At 39.8% G+C, this 18256-nt stretch overlaps 2 protein-coding genes across 3 annotated transcripts; both read left to right on the top strand.

Moving 5' to 3' along the window:
- The first annotated feature begins 2736 nt into the window (after window positions 1-2736).
- Window positions 2737-4203, top strand: LOC115049172 (small integral membrane protein 26-like). Its single transcript, XM_029511193.1, has 2 exons — window positions 2737-2991; window positions 3808-4203. The coding sequence occupies exons 1-2, from the start codon at window positions 2868-2870 to the stop codon at window positions 3981-3983; spliced, it is 300 nt and encodes a 99-aa protein (XP_029367053.1). The 5' UTR covers window positions 2737-2867; the 3' UTR covers window positions 3984-4203.
- A 104-nt stretch (window positions 4204-4307) lies between these two features.
- On the top strand, window positions 4308-17827 carry dtd1 (D-aminoacyl-tRNA deacylase 1). 2 transcript variants are annotated; one of them, XM_029511181.1, is made up of 6 exons: window positions 4308-4639; window positions 4995-5085; window positions 5858-6093; window positions 7113-7210; window positions 12002-12166; window positions 16978-17827. In XM_029511181.1, the coding sequence occupies exons 1-5, from the start codon at window positions 4597-4599 to the stop codon at window positions 12155-12157; spliced, it is 624 nt and encodes a 207-aa protein (XP_029367041.1). In that variant the 5' UTR covers window positions 4308-4596; the 3' UTR covers window positions 12158-12166; window positions 16978-17827. The 2 variants fall into 2 exon arrangements, with proteins under 2 accessions (XP_029367041.1, XP_029367035.1); XM_029511175.1 differs by lacking the exon at window positions 16978-17827 and having other exon boundaries at window positions 4319-4639; window positions 12002-15083.
- The last annotated feature ends 429 nt before the right edge of the window (window positions 17828-18256 follow it).

The raw sequence follows: 18256 nt of genomic DNA, 5'->3' as shown, positions 1-18256 counted from the left end.
AGTGAAAAACATTCCCCTTGAAGCATAGAGAGAGAAATGGCTCATATTTTTAGAAAATTGCAGCAGTGCTGCCATTTGGCAGCAGATTCCTCTGTGTATTCAACTATCGGTTAGTTTGATTTGTTTTATGAAAATGACAAACGCAGACACTTTACACAAACCAATTTCTAAGTGAATATTAAATTCTGAATGTAAGTATAAATAAGTATAAATATAAATGTTCTTCATGGAGGAGCCAGGATCCATAGTGTGAGAATGTCTTATCTTTATGCTTGGTTTGTGTTCTTTGAGCTTACAGCTGCAGCAATGCACGCCGATGTTTGTTCTGCATTCCTACTGCAGATAGCTTTGTGTTCATTCTCAAATGGCGCCAACACACCTCTAACACGGGATGTTCAAAATACATTTAAATTGTAATTGAGTTATGTATTCTCTCTTATATCAACTTTTCCACCTTGTCCACTAATATGTTTGACCCTCAACTTCCAATCAGCCAGTCTTTGCTGGACCAAGTTAGTGAAGATAGTGGTGGTGGTGGTGGGGAGGGGGTCTGGTCTAGTCTCCAGTCTCTGGAGGGTCTTATCTCTTGTCTGGTCTAGTCTCTATTCTGAGGAAGGGTCCAGTCTCTGCCCCCCCCAAGTATTTATAGCATCATATTATATCATATTTATAATAACATCTGTATGAACTGGGATCAGGAAAAATAGGTGGTAGGTAGTGGTTAACGTTGTTGCCCTGCAATGAGAAGGGTGGGGTTTGATTCCCGGTGTGGGCACCTGAATATGTCTAGGTTAGTTGGTTAATTGGGGACGCAAGGCAGGGCTCCTAGACCGGACCAGACCAGACTAGACCAGAGATGGGACCCCCCAGACCAGAGACTGGACACAAGACCAGAGAATCCAGAAACAAGGTGCGCATGTGCGGACCAGGGAACATTCGCAACAGTCGTGAATGACTCAAACACCGAATCAGCCATTCCTACACAGAGTATATCCCTTTTAAGGAACAAATCTGAGCCTGTGGTGCGCCTGCACGGACCAGGTAACTTGTTTATGGTCAGAATGAAATATCCTACTCGTTTTGTGTGTGTGTGTGTGTGTGTGTGCAGAAAGACAGACCTGCATTCAGCTGTGAGTGATGAGGAGTGATGTTGTGAAAAACACTATGTATTCCCACATTCCTTCTTTCCATTCATTTATTTTGATTGATTCTGCTCATGGTAGAATATATATTTTGATCAGACTATACGATGCCTGGCTGGTAACAAACAATTTAAGGTCAAAATGTTCTCCAATGCTGAGAAACTGAACCAATTGAGTTCATTCATTGTCTTTTTTTATATATATTAGGCCATGGGACAAGCTGCAGGGAGAAATTATAGGCTCCACTTTTTTGCATGTTTTGTGGCCCACAGGTGGTGATGTTTGCTTCTGCAGTGTAAGTTGCAGCGTTAGTCATCAGGGTGCTCATGTGTGTCAGAATAAGACAGAATTTACAATTGCTTCCCTCTTTTCTCCCATTTTCTATTGGAAATGAATGCCCCAGTTTTCCAGCTTTCCAGTTCTCCATCCTCCAGCCTTGAGCTTCCAAATATTATGTTCTAACCCTCAAAGTTTCCATTTTGCAGGACTCCATCTTCCCAGCCTTCCAGGTTTCCAGCCCCTCACTGTGTTTCACCTGTCTTTAGTCACCTTCAGTCCCTTAACTATCTGCCAGTTTCCCCTTCTATCTTCATATATCAGTCTGTTGTCATGTTATTGTGCTCCAGTAGTTTTACTTGTGTATACTTCAGTGATGCCTGTTTATTTGACTTAGATTTCACAGTTTTTGTTGCAGCCACAGTTTTAGAATGGTTATTTGTTAATTCTGTTTGTCTTGCTAAAGATACATTTTCCACTTCTAGCTTAGTCTTCACTTCACAAGTATTTCTGACTAAAAACAATCCCTCCAGCCAAAGCTCCAGCCCTAAAAACCTTTGGCTTTGACTTTATTATCCCCTTGGGGAAATTCTTTTCCACAGCACTGTCTTCATTCTATGGTAAAGCCGCCACAGAAAAGAACATACAACAGAAAACACATTTAGAGAGACGAGAACCAAAATAATAATAATAATAATAATAATAATTTTAAAAAATCTACATTTAAGGGGGTCCACACTCTGGCCTGTTCAGTGAGCCCTTTTGTTCAGAGCTGCTATAGCAGCAGAGATCAGGCCTGAGCATTCAGGTTTCCAGCTTCTATCACTCACCGTATAGACCAAGCTCCTCTGTCCACTGTGCGATGTTGATTGGTGTAGAAATTGTGACAATATTTTTCCTTTGTAGTGTGTGACTGATGTTGGATTGTGTGTAGACTACAGACTGCAACACTAAACAGGTCCTCTGTCCACCGTAGCTCACGGCTCAGCATACTTCATATCATTGAGTCATGCATTCATCAAGCTATCTCGACATTTTTTTCGTAGTTAACCCTTGTATTTTTGTTGCTTTATATTTTGTAATGTTTTTATTACATGTATCGTAGCACTAAGTAGAGAGCTTTCCCATTTAGTTAATGGTGTTTGTAACTTGCAAAGCAGTTTCCCTGCCGTGCATATTTCACATATGCATAGTCAGGATTTTACATGAATACATGCAGCATGTATGAATACATTCATCATCAGCACTGTTTTCAATTCTCAAAACTTAAGAGCAGTCTTAGCCCCGCCCCGGAAGTGCTTCTTCTTCAGTGCTTCCGCAGTAAGCGATCATGGCGGCCCCCTGAACCAACCAACTACACAGATCCAATACACGCTCAACAACCTTTTAAACCGTCTCTGCGGAGACTCCACAAAGCCTCAGGTCGGTTTCAAAAATCGAGCTGCGGTCATGAGTTTGGGAGAGGCGGCGAAGTGGAATAAGAGAGCAGCGGCCGTTTATGCCCTCGGAGTCTGGGGTATGATCGGCTCGTTCGCCTTTCTGAAATACACCGGCCGACTTGAGGACACACCAGGTAGGACTGACTCCGGATCGGCTGTCTGCAATACAAATAACCGGTTTGTCCAGCCTAACGCAAGTGAAATTACTTGGTGAATGGTCAGTTTAGCTTGAAAACTATCCCCAGTCAAGTGGTAATATTTTACTGACGCCGTCTACATTTCTTCATCCCTCCAACAAGATGCTGGCGCTATTGTGTTAAATTAATAATGGTTATGTTCTTGAATGCTTCTTAGTTGGAAAACGGGACAATACATTTCAATTTCAAACAGTGTTGTGCAGCATAATGCATATAGCCGTCTGCATCTTGTTTATAGACTGTTACTTCCTCTGCCATGACTTCTTAGGTTTCGAGCTATGTAGATGCATTTTAAAATGTACAATTGTCAGAAAAGCATGCTGCATCAGTATAAGGAGTTAGGAAGTTGCTAGATGATGGTATGTTATTTGAATATCAAAATTTTACACTACTTTGTGCTTTTACTACTAAATACAAAGACATTCCTTCTAGGTTTATAACTTACTTGGCAATAAAGACTTAGTAATAACACAGTAGATGGAAATTATGCTTTATATTCCACCACATTCAACATGACATTTGTAGTTTGCCAATTACGATTTTAAGAACATACAAGGAACTTAATATATATATAAAATACACTGTATGTTGTTTTGTGTAATATTAGCTTGAAATCTGCAAGTTACAACATTAAAAGGCTGCTTTCATGCTGACACATCACTAACCTATCCTTTAAGCTCAATGTCCTCCATTTCCAGTTCACCTTCATATATTGATAGTAACTTAAATTACTCTTTATTTTTGCTACCTCAGTGATAAAAGAAGAAGATGTGCAAGAACAGGAAAATCCAAATCAAGTTGTATATCAGTCAGCTTACAACAAAACCGTCATCACCTATAGGAAAGACTTTGTGCCGTACAGTACAAGGATCTACAATTTCATCAGATCATTCAGCAGCGAACCTGGGACTGGAGACAGCGAAAAGTAGCTCCCTCAGGGCAAGGCACAGAGGACCGGAAGTCTGCTTTGTCAAGAGTAAATGCTTATGATGTAGAATGTGCCACTTTGTGAGGGTGTGATTATAATTTGTTAAAAAAGTTGTTTAAAGTGGTTTGAATTTCAAATTCAAGATGCCCTTGTGTTTGATGCCTATGGACTGTCATGTATCATGCTATATTATAATAAATTATTAAAATGATATAATGTGACTCTGTAAAGTTTCCACAGTGATGAAAAACGTCCATATTCCCCTGAACTTTAGGTTTTACTCTAGCGTGCTGTTAGTTTTGAGAAATTATTTGAGAAAAAATATACACACAACAATACCACTTTAGAAACAAACCAAATGAAACGCCCCGTTAGTGAAGGCCCTATGTTTAAGTAATATGTGAATATTAACAGCAGAAATTTTATTCAAGCATCAATGCCAGTAAAGAACCATTCAGTATGGTCTTTAAAGAGTGACGGAGGATAAACCATCATGGCGACGGAGGCAGCCTTGCTGCGCGTGCTGTGGCCGCTGGGGGACCAGAGCGTCGCGTGCGCGCGGATTCACCGGAAGTTCAGAGCGCGTGCTCAACACAACACAACACAACACAACAATGAGAGCCATCGTCCAGAGAGTCACTAAGGCCAACGTGACAGGTAAAACCGACATGTGTTATTACTGTCATGTGGTTTAAACCGACATGTACTGAGGAAGGGGGCCGTTTCCGGCCAACCGAGGCAACAACCAGCTTCAATCTATCTCCCTCGTTGACCGTTCACGTTAGCTTAGTTAGCCGGGTTAGCATTAGCAGCCCCGTGGTGCCGGTGTTTACCAACCGGCTGTTCGGCTGGAGGTGAAGGTTGTTTCGTTGATAATGGCAGCGATTGTCAGTTTGCTGAGTGATTGTGCTGACTCTCACACGGTCATCTCACTAACTGTGTCACTTTTGGGCAGTCGGTGTCCGGACGACAGCAGCAGTTGATCCTTTCTGTTTCTCTTTCACTCCTGCAGTTGGAGAGGAGCAGGTGTGTTCAATAGGACGAGGGCTGTGCGTGCTGCTCGGTATATCTGTGAACGACACACAGAGGGATGCTGACTACATGTGAGTGTTTGTGGAGGTGCAGTTAACACCACACATCGCACCCTGATCAGATCAGAAATCACAATTTTAACATGATCAGAATTTCAAAAGTAAGGTGCAGGGTGTTGTACTTTCACGAAACCACTGCACCTCTGCACAGTCCCCATGTCAATTGGCAAAAATCGTACAAATTAAAGATTACTTTTAGATCATGTAACAAAACGGAACACAATTCATACTTGAGTTCAGTGTGATGGATAATGCAGTTCAAGCGTGTTTCCGGTGCTTGTGCTGTTTTCATGCTGTTTTGAAATGAATTGACGCCCTTCTACAGAAGTGGGACAACAAATCCCCAAATCTAAAATATACACTTAAAGCATACATTCGAAAATTATCAAATATTAGTCACTAGAAGTCTTTTTTTTTTTTTTTTTTTTTTTTTTTGCATAATTGACACAAAATAATGATGTAGCCATCACTGGCATTACAGGTCACAAAATTGTAGGAAATAATTGTATTAAGTTTATTTTTCACATTCTCCTATAATGCAATAAACCTTTTTGGCTACAAGAGAGGATGAACCTCTGGAGATTCTTCAGATTTCATGAGATAAATGACAAACAAAAGTCATTCTGTGCCCTCAAATTTGAAAACTGTTCAGCAATAATGTGAATTTTTATGCCAGTATTGACCAGCTTGATGATCAATACTTCTACACCACTGGAGTGGAGAAGTCATAGCAGCTCAGATTCATTTGACTAATTTGACACTGCTTTTCTCTTCATGCACTCAGAGTACGTAAGATCCTCAATCTGCGGTTGTTTGAAGATGAGAACGGCAAAGCCTGGAGCAAAAGTGTCATGGAGCGGGACTTTGAGGTGCTGTGTGTGAGCCAGTTTACCCTGCAGTGCATACTTAAGGGCAACAAGCCAGACTTTCACTTGGCCATGCCTGCAGAGCTGGCCCAGCCCTTCTACGACAGCATCTTGGAGAACATGAGGAGCTCCTACAAGCCAGAATGCATCAAAGGTGGGTGAACAAGCTGCTGTCATCTTTACTATCCCCTTTTAGAGCAGTGTGTTCCTTCTGCTGTTGGGCATTACGCTTAGGAGTTTTTTAAGTTGAGTATATCTTGGAGGAACTTTCTTAGTTTAGTATACTGAGTATATGTACAGTATATGTATGTGTCATTATATATGTACAGACATAATATCATACCTTTTATCATACTTTTGTCACTGGAAGGTCACTGGAAAACATTACACATTTAAATGCTTGTGTGAATAGAACAGGTTTTAGGTCCCAAAAGGCTAAATGAGAACGTGACTAAAAAACACTGCTACCTTTTTTATTTATTTATTTATTTATTTTTTTTTGGAGCTCATTAAAAGCAAGTGTTGGGCGTCACCATTATTGCCACCCATCCATAAGCCTAGACCAGTGCACTGTCCCCCTGCTGTTTTAATTGCCTCTATTCCTATCTCAGTGTAGGGTTATGGCAGTTTGGAGGGCGGTGGTGTAGATTATTTGCACTTTAACACGGTGGTGTTGGCAGTGAATTGGGTCAGTCCATTCGGGAGCAGGTGCGACGAACACCTTGTCCCGGCAAAGGCTTAACAATTAGCCCCCCCCCCCCCCCCAGAGAGGAATATGATGATGCAGTGCTTTCTCCACTGTGGCCCATGGCTTCATTGTGCAGATGTTTTCATTAATCTTACAGACCAGGGGGATGAAAGGAGAACATTGAAGTTGAAACTTTCTTTCCTCGTAGAGTCCCCTATCTTTTGTCCCCAATGTCTCCATGTCATGCTACATCGTTATGAAACAATGACTGCCATTTGGTGAACAAAGTCCACTGGCTTTTCCTGCCTATTAAAATTAGAATATGTGTCATCTGGGATGTGCCGGTGTCTTTAAATAGTGTAAACTGTTGGCTCTCTGTGGCAGCGATGCTAATAAATAAAGCATTGCTTTTATGTGATGTTTTTATTGTTGAGCTCATTCCTTATAGCCTGTAAAAATTTCCTTGTGTTCCGTGTTGTTTCTAGATGGGAAATTTGGAGCCTACATGCAGGTCCACATACAAAATGACGGACCTGTTACCATTGAACTGACCTCACCTGCTGGTCCCACTGATCCCAAACAGGTACATGAAAGTTTTTCGTGAAGATTAAGCACTTTTTTATTCTTCTAAGTGTATTCACTTAGAATTCATTGGATGGAGTTTGCAAATGCAGATGGTAGATGCAGATAAAAAGTTGATTTTTACAGAGAGAATTTAAAGCATTGTGAATTCTTAATTATTTTTCTTGTTTTGAACCACTAGATGGTGATATTTGCTCTTTAGTTATGTTTACTTGCTTCTGCTTCTGCTGTTGCATGCAGGCGACTGGTTTTGTAATCAGAATAGTGAGTTTAAAAAAAAAAGAACACAACATTTTGGAACTGGCATTTATTTTCCACCCTTCTGATCTTATCACATTTATCAGTCTGCTTCAACATAATCAAGTGAAGAAATCTGACCGTAGCACATAGTACACGGATAACTAGACTTAAATGTAATAAGAATTTCTGAAGTATGATTAATAAGAATATGAAGGACATTTCATTGTTGGAAAATAAAACCCAGATATAAATTTTTAAGTCAAATGAATGCCAATAACCTTTGTATAAAAAAAAAAAAAAAAATCATTATTATCTTAAAATAAAAAAAACTGTTTAAAAACATTAGGACTAGAAAAATTGGATTTGAAAATATAAAAATGCAAGCAAATAAAAATCTGAACACAGCAAATTGTGTAGTGTAGTTTTTGGTATGGGCCATTCTTTATCATATTATTAAAAGTGCATTAATCAATGTTTGTTATGAAAGCAGGACTTAAAAAAGACAGTGTGCAGTGAGAGATATTGTAGATATAGATTTGTAGAGACAAATTCAGAAAATATGGTAGGCAAAAGCTAAAAGAGTTTTTCCTTTTCTGTTTTTTACACTTCCCAAACTCCACTCCAGTTAACTGTGTTGACAGCTGCAGCAGGCTAACAAAATTAGTGGAGCGTTTATCAGCTTAAGTGCTAGATATTTTTCTCAGTTTGTTGCATTTGAGAACCTTAAAGGAGAGCAACTAGTCGTCCTACATTTTTCAAGTGGATAGAAACACAACTCCTGATGAATGCTAATGTTGTTTGTGTCTGCTGGTTGTTTTATATGCTTTATATGTAGACAATGCGTCAGTGGTGTGGCAAAATAAAAAATGTTGCACTACACTTACATTTTTGAATTGAGGTAGTGTATAATTTATTGGCTATAACATCTAATGGATTTTTTTTAATTCAGCTGTTTCTCTTTATGCAACACACAGTGAGCAGATTTATGTCAGCAACAAGAGCTCAAATCTATTTTGGATATATACCACTGGTTTCTCCATTGCTTCTTGGTGGCACTAATAAAATCTGAGTAATCTCTGCCTGGTCAGTTTAGTCAGACAGCTCACTGTGTAAAGCTTGTTTTGAGTAGCTGGGAAAGCTTTGGGTTTTCTTTCTTGTGTATGTATGCTCTTACTTTATTTATCTCTAGCTGTGGGACTCAACACCTTTGAAGTAATTAATAGCATGTGCACATACTTCATCTCTGTATGTGCATCATAGATCAAGCACTATTGACAAACTACTAGAAGTGAAATACTGAAAGAAGTAGCTACTTCAATTAGTTATTCTTGTAATTGAGTTTGGCAAATTTGACAAAGAGCTCAGAGCAACCAAAGAGAAAGGGCGTCCTTTTATTGTTACATGTCTCATGGCCTTGTGGAGTGAGATAAATTCACTGTGATCACTGATTCACTTCCATAGCAAAGTTGTAATTCCCTCAGTCTGGTTAGTCAAGTATATCTGTGTTAGTCTGTATATACTTTCACTTTTGCACCTCGCTGCACGGAGTTGGGTGTTATATGTGGGCTGCAGATGACAGGCAGAGGCTCACATGACCAAGCTTTGTGGAGCATACTACTGCTCACCCTCTCTGGTACCTGTCCCTGTGGGAACTGACCAGGCTTTCTCTTAGCATGCTTATCTTTTCTGTCCACGATAATATACAGTACAATCAATCTACACAATTCAATTTAAATGGAAGGAAACAGGTAGTTAGTGCCACATTATTGGGATTATATCCTGAGAGACAGAGGCATTTTTCCATGTAATCCATTCTTTTAGGGAAATGGTGGGGGTTTTTTTTGTTTTGTTTTTGTTTTTTTGGATTTTTTGTTAAAAGTAAACCCTTCTCAGTAAACACCTCCTGTGTCTCAAAGAAATATAATGAAACCCGAATAAATACACAACCTAGCAAGACATTGACAATAGATATTAATATGAGAAAGTTATGATGGTCAACTATTAAGTTATTATAATAGTTATTAACTTCCTAAATGAAACTTAAGTGTGGACTAAAGTGGTGCAGCGACCGACATGGTCATGTTCTGAATCAAAACTCAGGTTCTCTATTTGCTTAAATCCTCATTATACTTTATGAATATGAACTTTTATGAACCAGTAACAACATTAGTTTCATGAGGAGCTACGTAAACGTCCTGACACTGCCTGATTAAAAGGCATCACTGTTTTTCTTTTCCTCCTGATCAAATTTGTTTTGCCTTTTGAGTAAATCTTGTTAACCTTGTTTAGGATATTTCTCCTGTAATCAGGTTGCAACTATTCTCTTGTTGTAATGTAAACAGAAATATTAAGCTGGCTTGGTGTTTTCACTTGTAATAAGTGGAGAGATGGAACTGGTTATTTCATTTATTTATTTTCAATCATGAAAATGTGCTTTTAGTGACTTCCTTTTTTGGTAAACTTTGAGAAGGCATTTGCAATTCTGTAGGTGTATATTGCTTTGTAAATGAGACCAAACCCCAATACATTTTTTTTGTTGCAGTTCACATCCCTCAGAGTAAACCTTGAGAGGCTTTAAATAGCGTCACAGAAGGCTGATCAAATCTTCAGGTCTCTTATTCCAGCTATTTGAAAAGAAGTTCATATGTCCAATTTCCTGATTTAATTCTGATCACTTCCGTCAAGTCCAGCCAATATCCCTATGTCTTGGCTAGAGGCTGTCTACAGCCTGGCTTTGGCTACACTCCTTGTTGTGGGCTTGGTTTGCTTGCCCAACGTGAGGGATATAAAGCAGTCCTCAGAATTTCAATCTTGTCTGTTTGGGATTTTTGATTTGGGGGCCAAGGAGCCAAGGCCAAGGCTGAACATGAGGGATAAAGGGCCTGCCAACAGGCTAAGCCTTGCATGGGGGACGGGGGCGGGGGGGCTGACGCAATGGCCAAGAGACACTGTTCCTTTCTTTCCATGAATCAGGGATTTATCCAGAGGAATGAAAATCGTCCTGGTTGGATGTTCTCTTTGGGATGTTTAGCTACTGCAGCTGATAGCAGAGGAGTCCTGAGTTTTCCTCTTTATTCACCTGGCTCTACATTCTGCTTTGACCACTGGGCTGAAACCCAACATACTCAGGAATTATGTAATGTGTTAGCCCAAGTTTTCAAAATGTTTAATTTGGTGTAGCACTGGAATTTAAAATATTGATTTATGGTATGTTGTACAATGGCTTGAACATATATGTAAAGCTATATTTATAGACCAGATGTTATGTAATCAACCAAGAAAAAAAGCCGATTCAAACGGTTCATATGGGAATAACCCTGGATTCTTTGTTCTCTGCGTGATGTAATGTCCTATGCAGTGCTTTGGATTTTTAAGATGACATTCAGTTCAGAAATCTTTCCTCAGCAGCCATAAAAGTTTTAGCATCATTAGCGTTTACAGGAATTTTTTTTTTTTTGGAGGGGGGGTGACAGGTAGCATGCCCACATCTTCATCGCTGTTGTAGTGTGTAATGAACTGCAAAGAATACCATGAGAAAAGGAGGTGGAGCAGGTTTGATTGGAGTAATGACTAATCGCGCTGAGTGGCATTGTGAAGAGCTGTTTTGGAGTGCGAGAGTCAAGAGACTCACTGACGTGATCATATATACAACACAGAATAGCTACAAATGAGAGAATCAAAGTGATCGTGCATTCACAAAGATGAGTCAAATGAGCAGTATTGGTCTTTGGCACTGACGTATTCACCCCTCTTAGTTTAATTGAATATATTAATTCTCATGCATGCAAGGACCTTTGGGTAAATGCTGAGCACCCTGCAAAGGTCATGATCTACAAGTCATGATGCAGGATGTTGGTTTTGAGTGTCTCAGCCCCCTTTGGCACCAGGAGCAAAAAATCTAAGACAAAATTAAACACATTTATAAGAAAAAGACTCACAAGAGGCACTATGCATAAATGCTATTAATAATTAGGCTTTAAAGTTCTTAATGAAAATTTTCCACATTAAATTGCCTGGAAGTAACTAGACTTATATTTTTATTTTTTATATATTTTGCTTGTTTTAATGTTAGGTTCTTACATTTGAAATTTAGTTTTCTTAGGTATAGCTAAGAATGTAACACTCAGTAACTCTATTTGGGCTTCCTCATCAGGAATTTTGCCACATTCAGTTTCTCTCACTGTGCTCAGTCCACTTAATACATGCTTGAGACACTAGACTTTATTTCCTTTAATATCATCTACATTTAAAAACTGAATATATCACGAAACTATTATACCACATAAAAACCACAAGAAGAAAAAGTATACAAAACCAGTTGAATGGAAATGGACTTTATTGTCAGTCACATATTTGGAATATTTTTTATGGAACCTAAATATGCTTCTTACTTTTAGGGTGGAATCCAAGCTTTAATATTTGTTGTTCATGGCATGTGTCCTAAAATACTGGTCTTCTGCTTTGCTGTGGTAATGTATAGTACATGAATTGTACACTAAGATAAAGAATTTACTTATGACCCAAACTTTCCTCTCTGTGGTGTTTTCCTCAGCTGACAAAACAAGAGAAGCAGCAGCAGAGGAAAGAGAAGACACGCACCAAGGGCCCCTCAGAGTCGGGCAGGGACAAGGGCACCCTGCGTTCCCGACAGGACCCAAACGCCAGTAGTGGAGCAGAGGGTGATGTGTCCTCAGAAAGGGAGCCGTAGGTTACTAGGGTGAGGAGGTCAAAGAGACATGCAAAAACACACCGATGCATGCAGTATCTTACACCACACGTTCATACTGTCTTTGTATGAACCTGTGAATTTTGTAAGTTATTACCAAGAGAATTGTTCTATTATTATATTAAATCATTTACTGTGTTTCAAAGATTCAAATCAAAACAATGCAAATCTTGATGGAAGCTACAAATTAAGTTTTATTCATTTACTATTAACTTTTATTTATTTACAATCATTTTTTTGTTCCAGAAATACTAAGGAAATGCAATTACTATAAAATATAAAATGTGTGTGATTTAAAAACAAACAAACAAACAAACAAAATTTTAAGTGCACTAGTGATGTACTCTTTCTATATTTATTTATTTATTTCATATTATATATTTGGGGTAAACTTAAATCATTAAAGCTGTATTATTTGATTTTTGGCCAGTGAAATAACAATACACCATTGATATATGGTGTATCAGTCTTGCCACCTGATGAATACAAGTTGTATATTCCCTTTACTTGGACCTTGGTGTTGGATTCATCCAGCTCCTGACGAAGACATTTAGCATTTAGCTGCCAAATGCTACTGTATGTTTACCAGCTTGTCACTAATGTCCTCTGGTACTAGTTTTGTAGCATACAATGTGTTTATGCTGCTGCCTGCTGCTGCAAAAAATGATGTTGATGTGAACAGTGAGGCTAAATCATAGTTGGCAGGCAAACCAAAGCCATGAGGTACTCTTTGTAGAGCTGAGAGGATCCAGACAGGCAGGAGATTATTTGATTAATAACATCAGTGCACTTAAGAAGTTCAGTATGTTTAAAAATCAATTACTGATCCAGGCTGTATGAGAGGCTGGATCTGTATTTGAACAAAATACTTATTTTTGTGCAGTCATTTCCAGGTCACTACCTCTATTCAACCAGTTCAAGAGTGTGGCTAAAAGTCTTGTCAGGTTTGAATAAAGCCATTATCCAGCAACTGTATGTAATTTAGACCTACAGTGGCATCCAAAAGTCTTAGGCCAGTAGTGAAGACATTTATACTTGTATATTTGTTTTTTTTTTATATTATCCATGGCCCTCTTCAGTCTTCAAGTCTTCAGTGTCCTGTACCCTGTTGCAGTATGAATCTTTCAAAGATGCAAAACATTGCACACAGCAGGTCTTTGAAGAAGGGAGTGATATTTCCTTGGTCAGGCCGTAGACAATTCAGTGCAGATGTGCAATGCAGCTCCAGGCTTGAATATTTCCACCATGTTTGATTGTCAGCTGAATTATTCCCTCCACTGTTGGACTACCCTCATGCACCTTTCCATTACCATCATAAAGCTAAGACTTGGATTCATCCAGAGTATCGTCACACTTTCTGGCTGCACCACAATAGCAGGTGCCTTGTCACTGGCTGATTGAGTTATACACTCAATCATACACTGAATCCCACATGACTGTTTGCTGTAGTTTCCTCATTTGCTGTTTCTTTTTCAAAATGAAGTGTTTCCATTTGTCTGTGATTTTGGTATGCACGATGCATATTATGACAACTTATTTGCAGCTCTACAACATCGCCATTTTCCTTTACCTGTTTCCACTTGCTTGCTGTGTTGATGTTTACAATGCAGTGCTACTTGGGAGCGCTCTTGAGGGGATGGACCTGTTTGTTTCTCATTCTGTGGCTCATATCGCTGGGATGAGGAGAGGATGGGATGAGAAGTTGCTCTTATTTGCTTTCAGTATTTGTTTACTAGTGCAAAAATAGTGGAGTTCTGAAAGATTAGAAGCGAGGAGGCATTGAGTCAGCTCCCCCCATGTCCCCTCTGTTCTCCCTGCTGAGGTTGCTGCTGCTGGCTCCTGTGGCACAACTCTTCTCCCCGTGTGAACTCTGGCAGGCACACACATTAACAGATACACCGTCAAACTGGCATTATAACTGCGCCCAAACAGCAGCCCTTCTTTGTGCCTCTAACTTCTTACAGACATGTCATTTAGATACAGATAAAACATGTCTGACACCACTATAAACATTGGCAGTTCACCACTGATGTAGTTGTTATTTCTGTCTTGTTTGGTACAGCTTTGTCTGTTGTGTAACAACCTATACACACACACACACACACACCCTGTCCCATGTGGAACCTTCAAAGCCTTTATTCCTATTCCAAACTTTTCTGCAGCAGGGGGCCCTGCACTGTAATCCCAGAGTGCGTTTTGGGTAAACATGTGCCCCAAGTCATGGAAGCTTCAGCACCTGGTTACATAAGGCCTTTTTGTCTGAAACAGCACCAGAGCGAGGGAGATGAGAGAAAGTGGAGGACACACAAAGAAATAACAAGCCAAAAAATTGAGAAGTCAAGAGTGAGTTGGTTTTTCATCTCTGTGTCTGCAGCAGAGGAACACGTGCAGACTTCTGAAAGTGTTTGTTCTGTGGTGGAGGGGAGAGGTAGGAAAGGGAAATCTGGATGCAAGAGAGTTGTCACACAAGGGGCTTGCTTTCTTGGCTTTATCACTGCATATTTTAAAGTGGGAGATGGTGCTCATAAGACTTTCTTTGCATTACTTGTAAATGAGCAGTGTGTGTGCTTTTCCTCAAATTAGTAATTTTGTGACAGTCCTACATTGACTGCTCATCCTTCCTTCCTATCTTCCACACTGTACTAATTTTGATATGACAAGGGGGTTTCTGGTCTGAGCAATTTCTAACCCAGCCTGAAAAATTCTTTTTCTAATTGTTTAGAAATAATCACAAATCAGAGATGTATTGAGGGAGTAGATGTAACTTCCATTTTGAAATTCTTATTTGGCTGATTTCACAGTGTTGTGCCTATTTATATTGGATAAAGCCTGCAGTCATGTTCTTTGTTTGTGCAAATCTTTTAATAAAATCTGACAATCAAATGACGAATGCAGTTTACTCTTTAGTTGCAGATAATTTAATGTGAATGGTGTCACACAAGAGACTTATCAACTGAAAGGTTGATTCGTGTTGGACTGTTGCTCTTTACCTGATGGGTATGGGTGGGAATCTTTGACTGTCTCACAGGTTGATTCGACTCAGATTTTTGGGGCTACGATTCAGTTCAAAACAATTTTGGATTCATAATGATTTCTGCTTTGATCTATAGGCATGCAAAGGATCCTCATGATCTACTCCAGTCTGCTTTGCAAGACAGAATGACAAAGGAAGACATTAAAGTGCCTTTTTAACATTTATTAAGTTTTAAACATTTATCTATGCGTAGATGGAATTGTTGCATAAAAGCAATATCACATATTGCTTATGCAACAAAAATAAGTGTCTTTTTCTAAAAAAAAAATAAAAAAAAAAAAAATAGTGCAGTTAAACATGGGTCCTCATTTTGCAAACCTTGCAGACTGTGAAGCTCATGTCATGCTCAGTCTTCCCAGGCATTCAGTAAATAGGGCCCTGCAATCACGAAAAAATGGAATTCATTATAAACACGGAATAACACGTAACTGGCTGACATTTTACATTAATGTGTTTTGGTTTTTTTGTTTTTCCCCAGAATAAAAAGGAACGTATCTGTTGTGAAAATGCTCAGAGGGGGGTCACTAATAATGACCGGTTCCCTACCCATGAATAAATAAATGAATGAATGAATGAATGAATGGTGACAGCACCCCTCCAGAGATCGAGCCAGACCAATCTACACCAGAGACTAGAAACTAGACAAGACCTGACTAGACCAGAGATTAGACCAGACCACACCAGAGACCGGACCCCTCCAGAGAGTGGTTGGGAAAAATTTTCCAAGGAGGTCACTAATCATGCACGCCCCCCATCATTGAAGCGGCCATCTGAGTGCTAACAGCTAAGTCAAACAAAAGTCACTCACTGAGCTCAACACAAAGAGGTTTACTATCATGTACTTCAATGGAGATGTCAGTAACTGGTGGAAACCCAAACAGCATGGGGAGAGAAGAAATTAAAAAGGTTTCAGTGGATTTGATATTTCCACCACAGTTGTGGAACGTATGTCTCATTGTTTTATTGTTATGGTTGCATACTGTTAATGAAACCGAATGCCAACAGCCCAAAGTCTTGTTTCATCTGAGTTAAACAGCAGTGCAGTAGCTTTACATGCTTTACAAACTTATTTTCTGCGGGAAACAAAACATGCTCTAAAGGTTGCTAGGCAGTTGGAATCAATCCATGCATCCATCCATCTTCTCCCGCTTTTCCATTTCTGGGTCATGGGGGGTGCTGGAGCCTATCCAAGTTCGTTCATTGGGTCCCCAGTTCATCACAGGGCCAACGCACAGAGACCACTCACACTCACACCTACAGACAATTTAGACTCACCAGTTGACACAAACATGATGTCTTTGGACGGTGGGAGGACACCCAGGCAGGCACGGGGAGGACTGAACCTGCAACCTTCTTATTAAGCCGCCGTGCTGCCCCACAGTTGGAATCACAAATATCAAATACAACACAACTGTAAGGATGAGTAAGGCATAGCAAAAGTCCACTGCAGGCCAAACTGCTGCACTTCAGGTCGGCCTTCCATGTCACTTGTCATCCAAAACATGTGGCCCCTGAATTGGAGCTATTGCGTTTTGTTAAAGTTCACTCCCCAGCTTGCCTTTAATGTTTTCTCAATTACAGCCTAATTTGGTCTAGTATAACCAGGAATTTAACGCACATAATTTCATTTCTGGCCACTGTTGCTGCTGTTTACAAAAAGTACTTTTGCTTTAAACTTTTTAATCCTTTATCTGCGTTACTGATTACATAAATCAATAACAAAACAAGAGGCAGATTCCAAATGACTGTTCTGTTTTCTCTCACACAGCTGGGGACATGACAGTGGGGCCAGTTTTCTCAGGAAGGTCTTAATCTCCGTGCGTTGCACCTGATTGTGAAGAGTTGTCCTTCCTGTTTGGAAATCAGCAGGACTCTTTCAGCCTGCCACAGAGAATCTCCCACTTGCTGCTGTCCTTGGCCTCTCTTCTTCAGCATCAGATTGACATTGCTGGATGTAGACACAGTCTGAAGAAGTATGTGTGAGACTGAACTGAAGGGGTAATGGAGGTAAAGTGGGAGCAGCTCTTTGTCTTTTTCCTACTGCCTTTCATTCCCTGTCTGCCTTTCAGCGTGCTGTTCCCACTAATCTCTGCTTGGAGACGTTGCATTGACCCTGAATAATAGATGGTTAAGATGGTTTTCGAACATTAGGATAATAGTAATGGCCTTGTTCTGTTGACACCACAGTGAACCCCCGTGATTTGCATATTTACATGTGTTAGCGGTTATTGTACCTGTATGAATGTCCAACTGAAAATCGAATTTAAGCACCCTATGTTATCTTTTGAAACTAAATCAATAAGCAAACAAGCATTTCACATTTCATCGATAGAAAAAGTGCAGCACATCAAAGGCCCTTAGACGACGACCCACATTAACTGGAACAATGTGGATTGTCATCATGGTTTGGCCGCAAGGTGAGATGATGCCATTGTCCTGACTTCAGTTATTGTCAATTTTTGTCGATCAAGTGACTAAAGCTTTACCTCTCAGGACAAAAGTTAGCTTTAGTGTCACTGAACACTGGCGTCAACAAAATATATTCACCATTTATTAAAGTCTGATAACTGTCCTCCTCACTTGATGACATGTCAGAATGTACTCGTATTGTCATTTTATAAAGACGTCATTAGAAAAACACCACCAGTGATGCAGTTGTCTGTGTTTTTGTCTGTGACTGTTTATTCTGCTTGTCTTATGTGATGCAAAAGCAAATTTGCTTGGCCCTGTTTCTAGTTTCAGCACTAACACCTGGTCTGCATATACAGTCCCAGGTTTAGATCTTGATGTTTTTTTTTTGTTTTGTTTTGTGTTTTAGTTCAAGCAAGCTATTTCAAGGCGGCTATACTACATAACACCCTACACCTCTCTCTCTCTTTCTCTCTCACTCAAACAAATGGGCTGAGCTGAGGTTTCTCCGTGTTGTGGTGAGAGCAGCATTAAAGAAAAAGTAGCTGCCGTAGCCTGGACTGGGGAGCTCTTGGAGAGGGAAGATGTGACCCAGATATGTCTACGAGCTACCTTGCGAGCCTTAGTGCCGCTTCAAT

This window comes from Echeneis naucrates, chromosome 1 (assembly GCF_900963305.1).
Source record: "Echeneis naucrates chromosome 1, fEcheNa1.1, whole genome shotgun sequence".
NCBI lineage: Eukaryota > Metazoa > Chordata > Actinopteri > Carangiformes > Echeneidae > Echeneis > Echeneis naucrates.
Note: the sequence above shows the minus strand (reverse complement) of the source record. Positions and strands in the feature narration are given on the sequence as shown.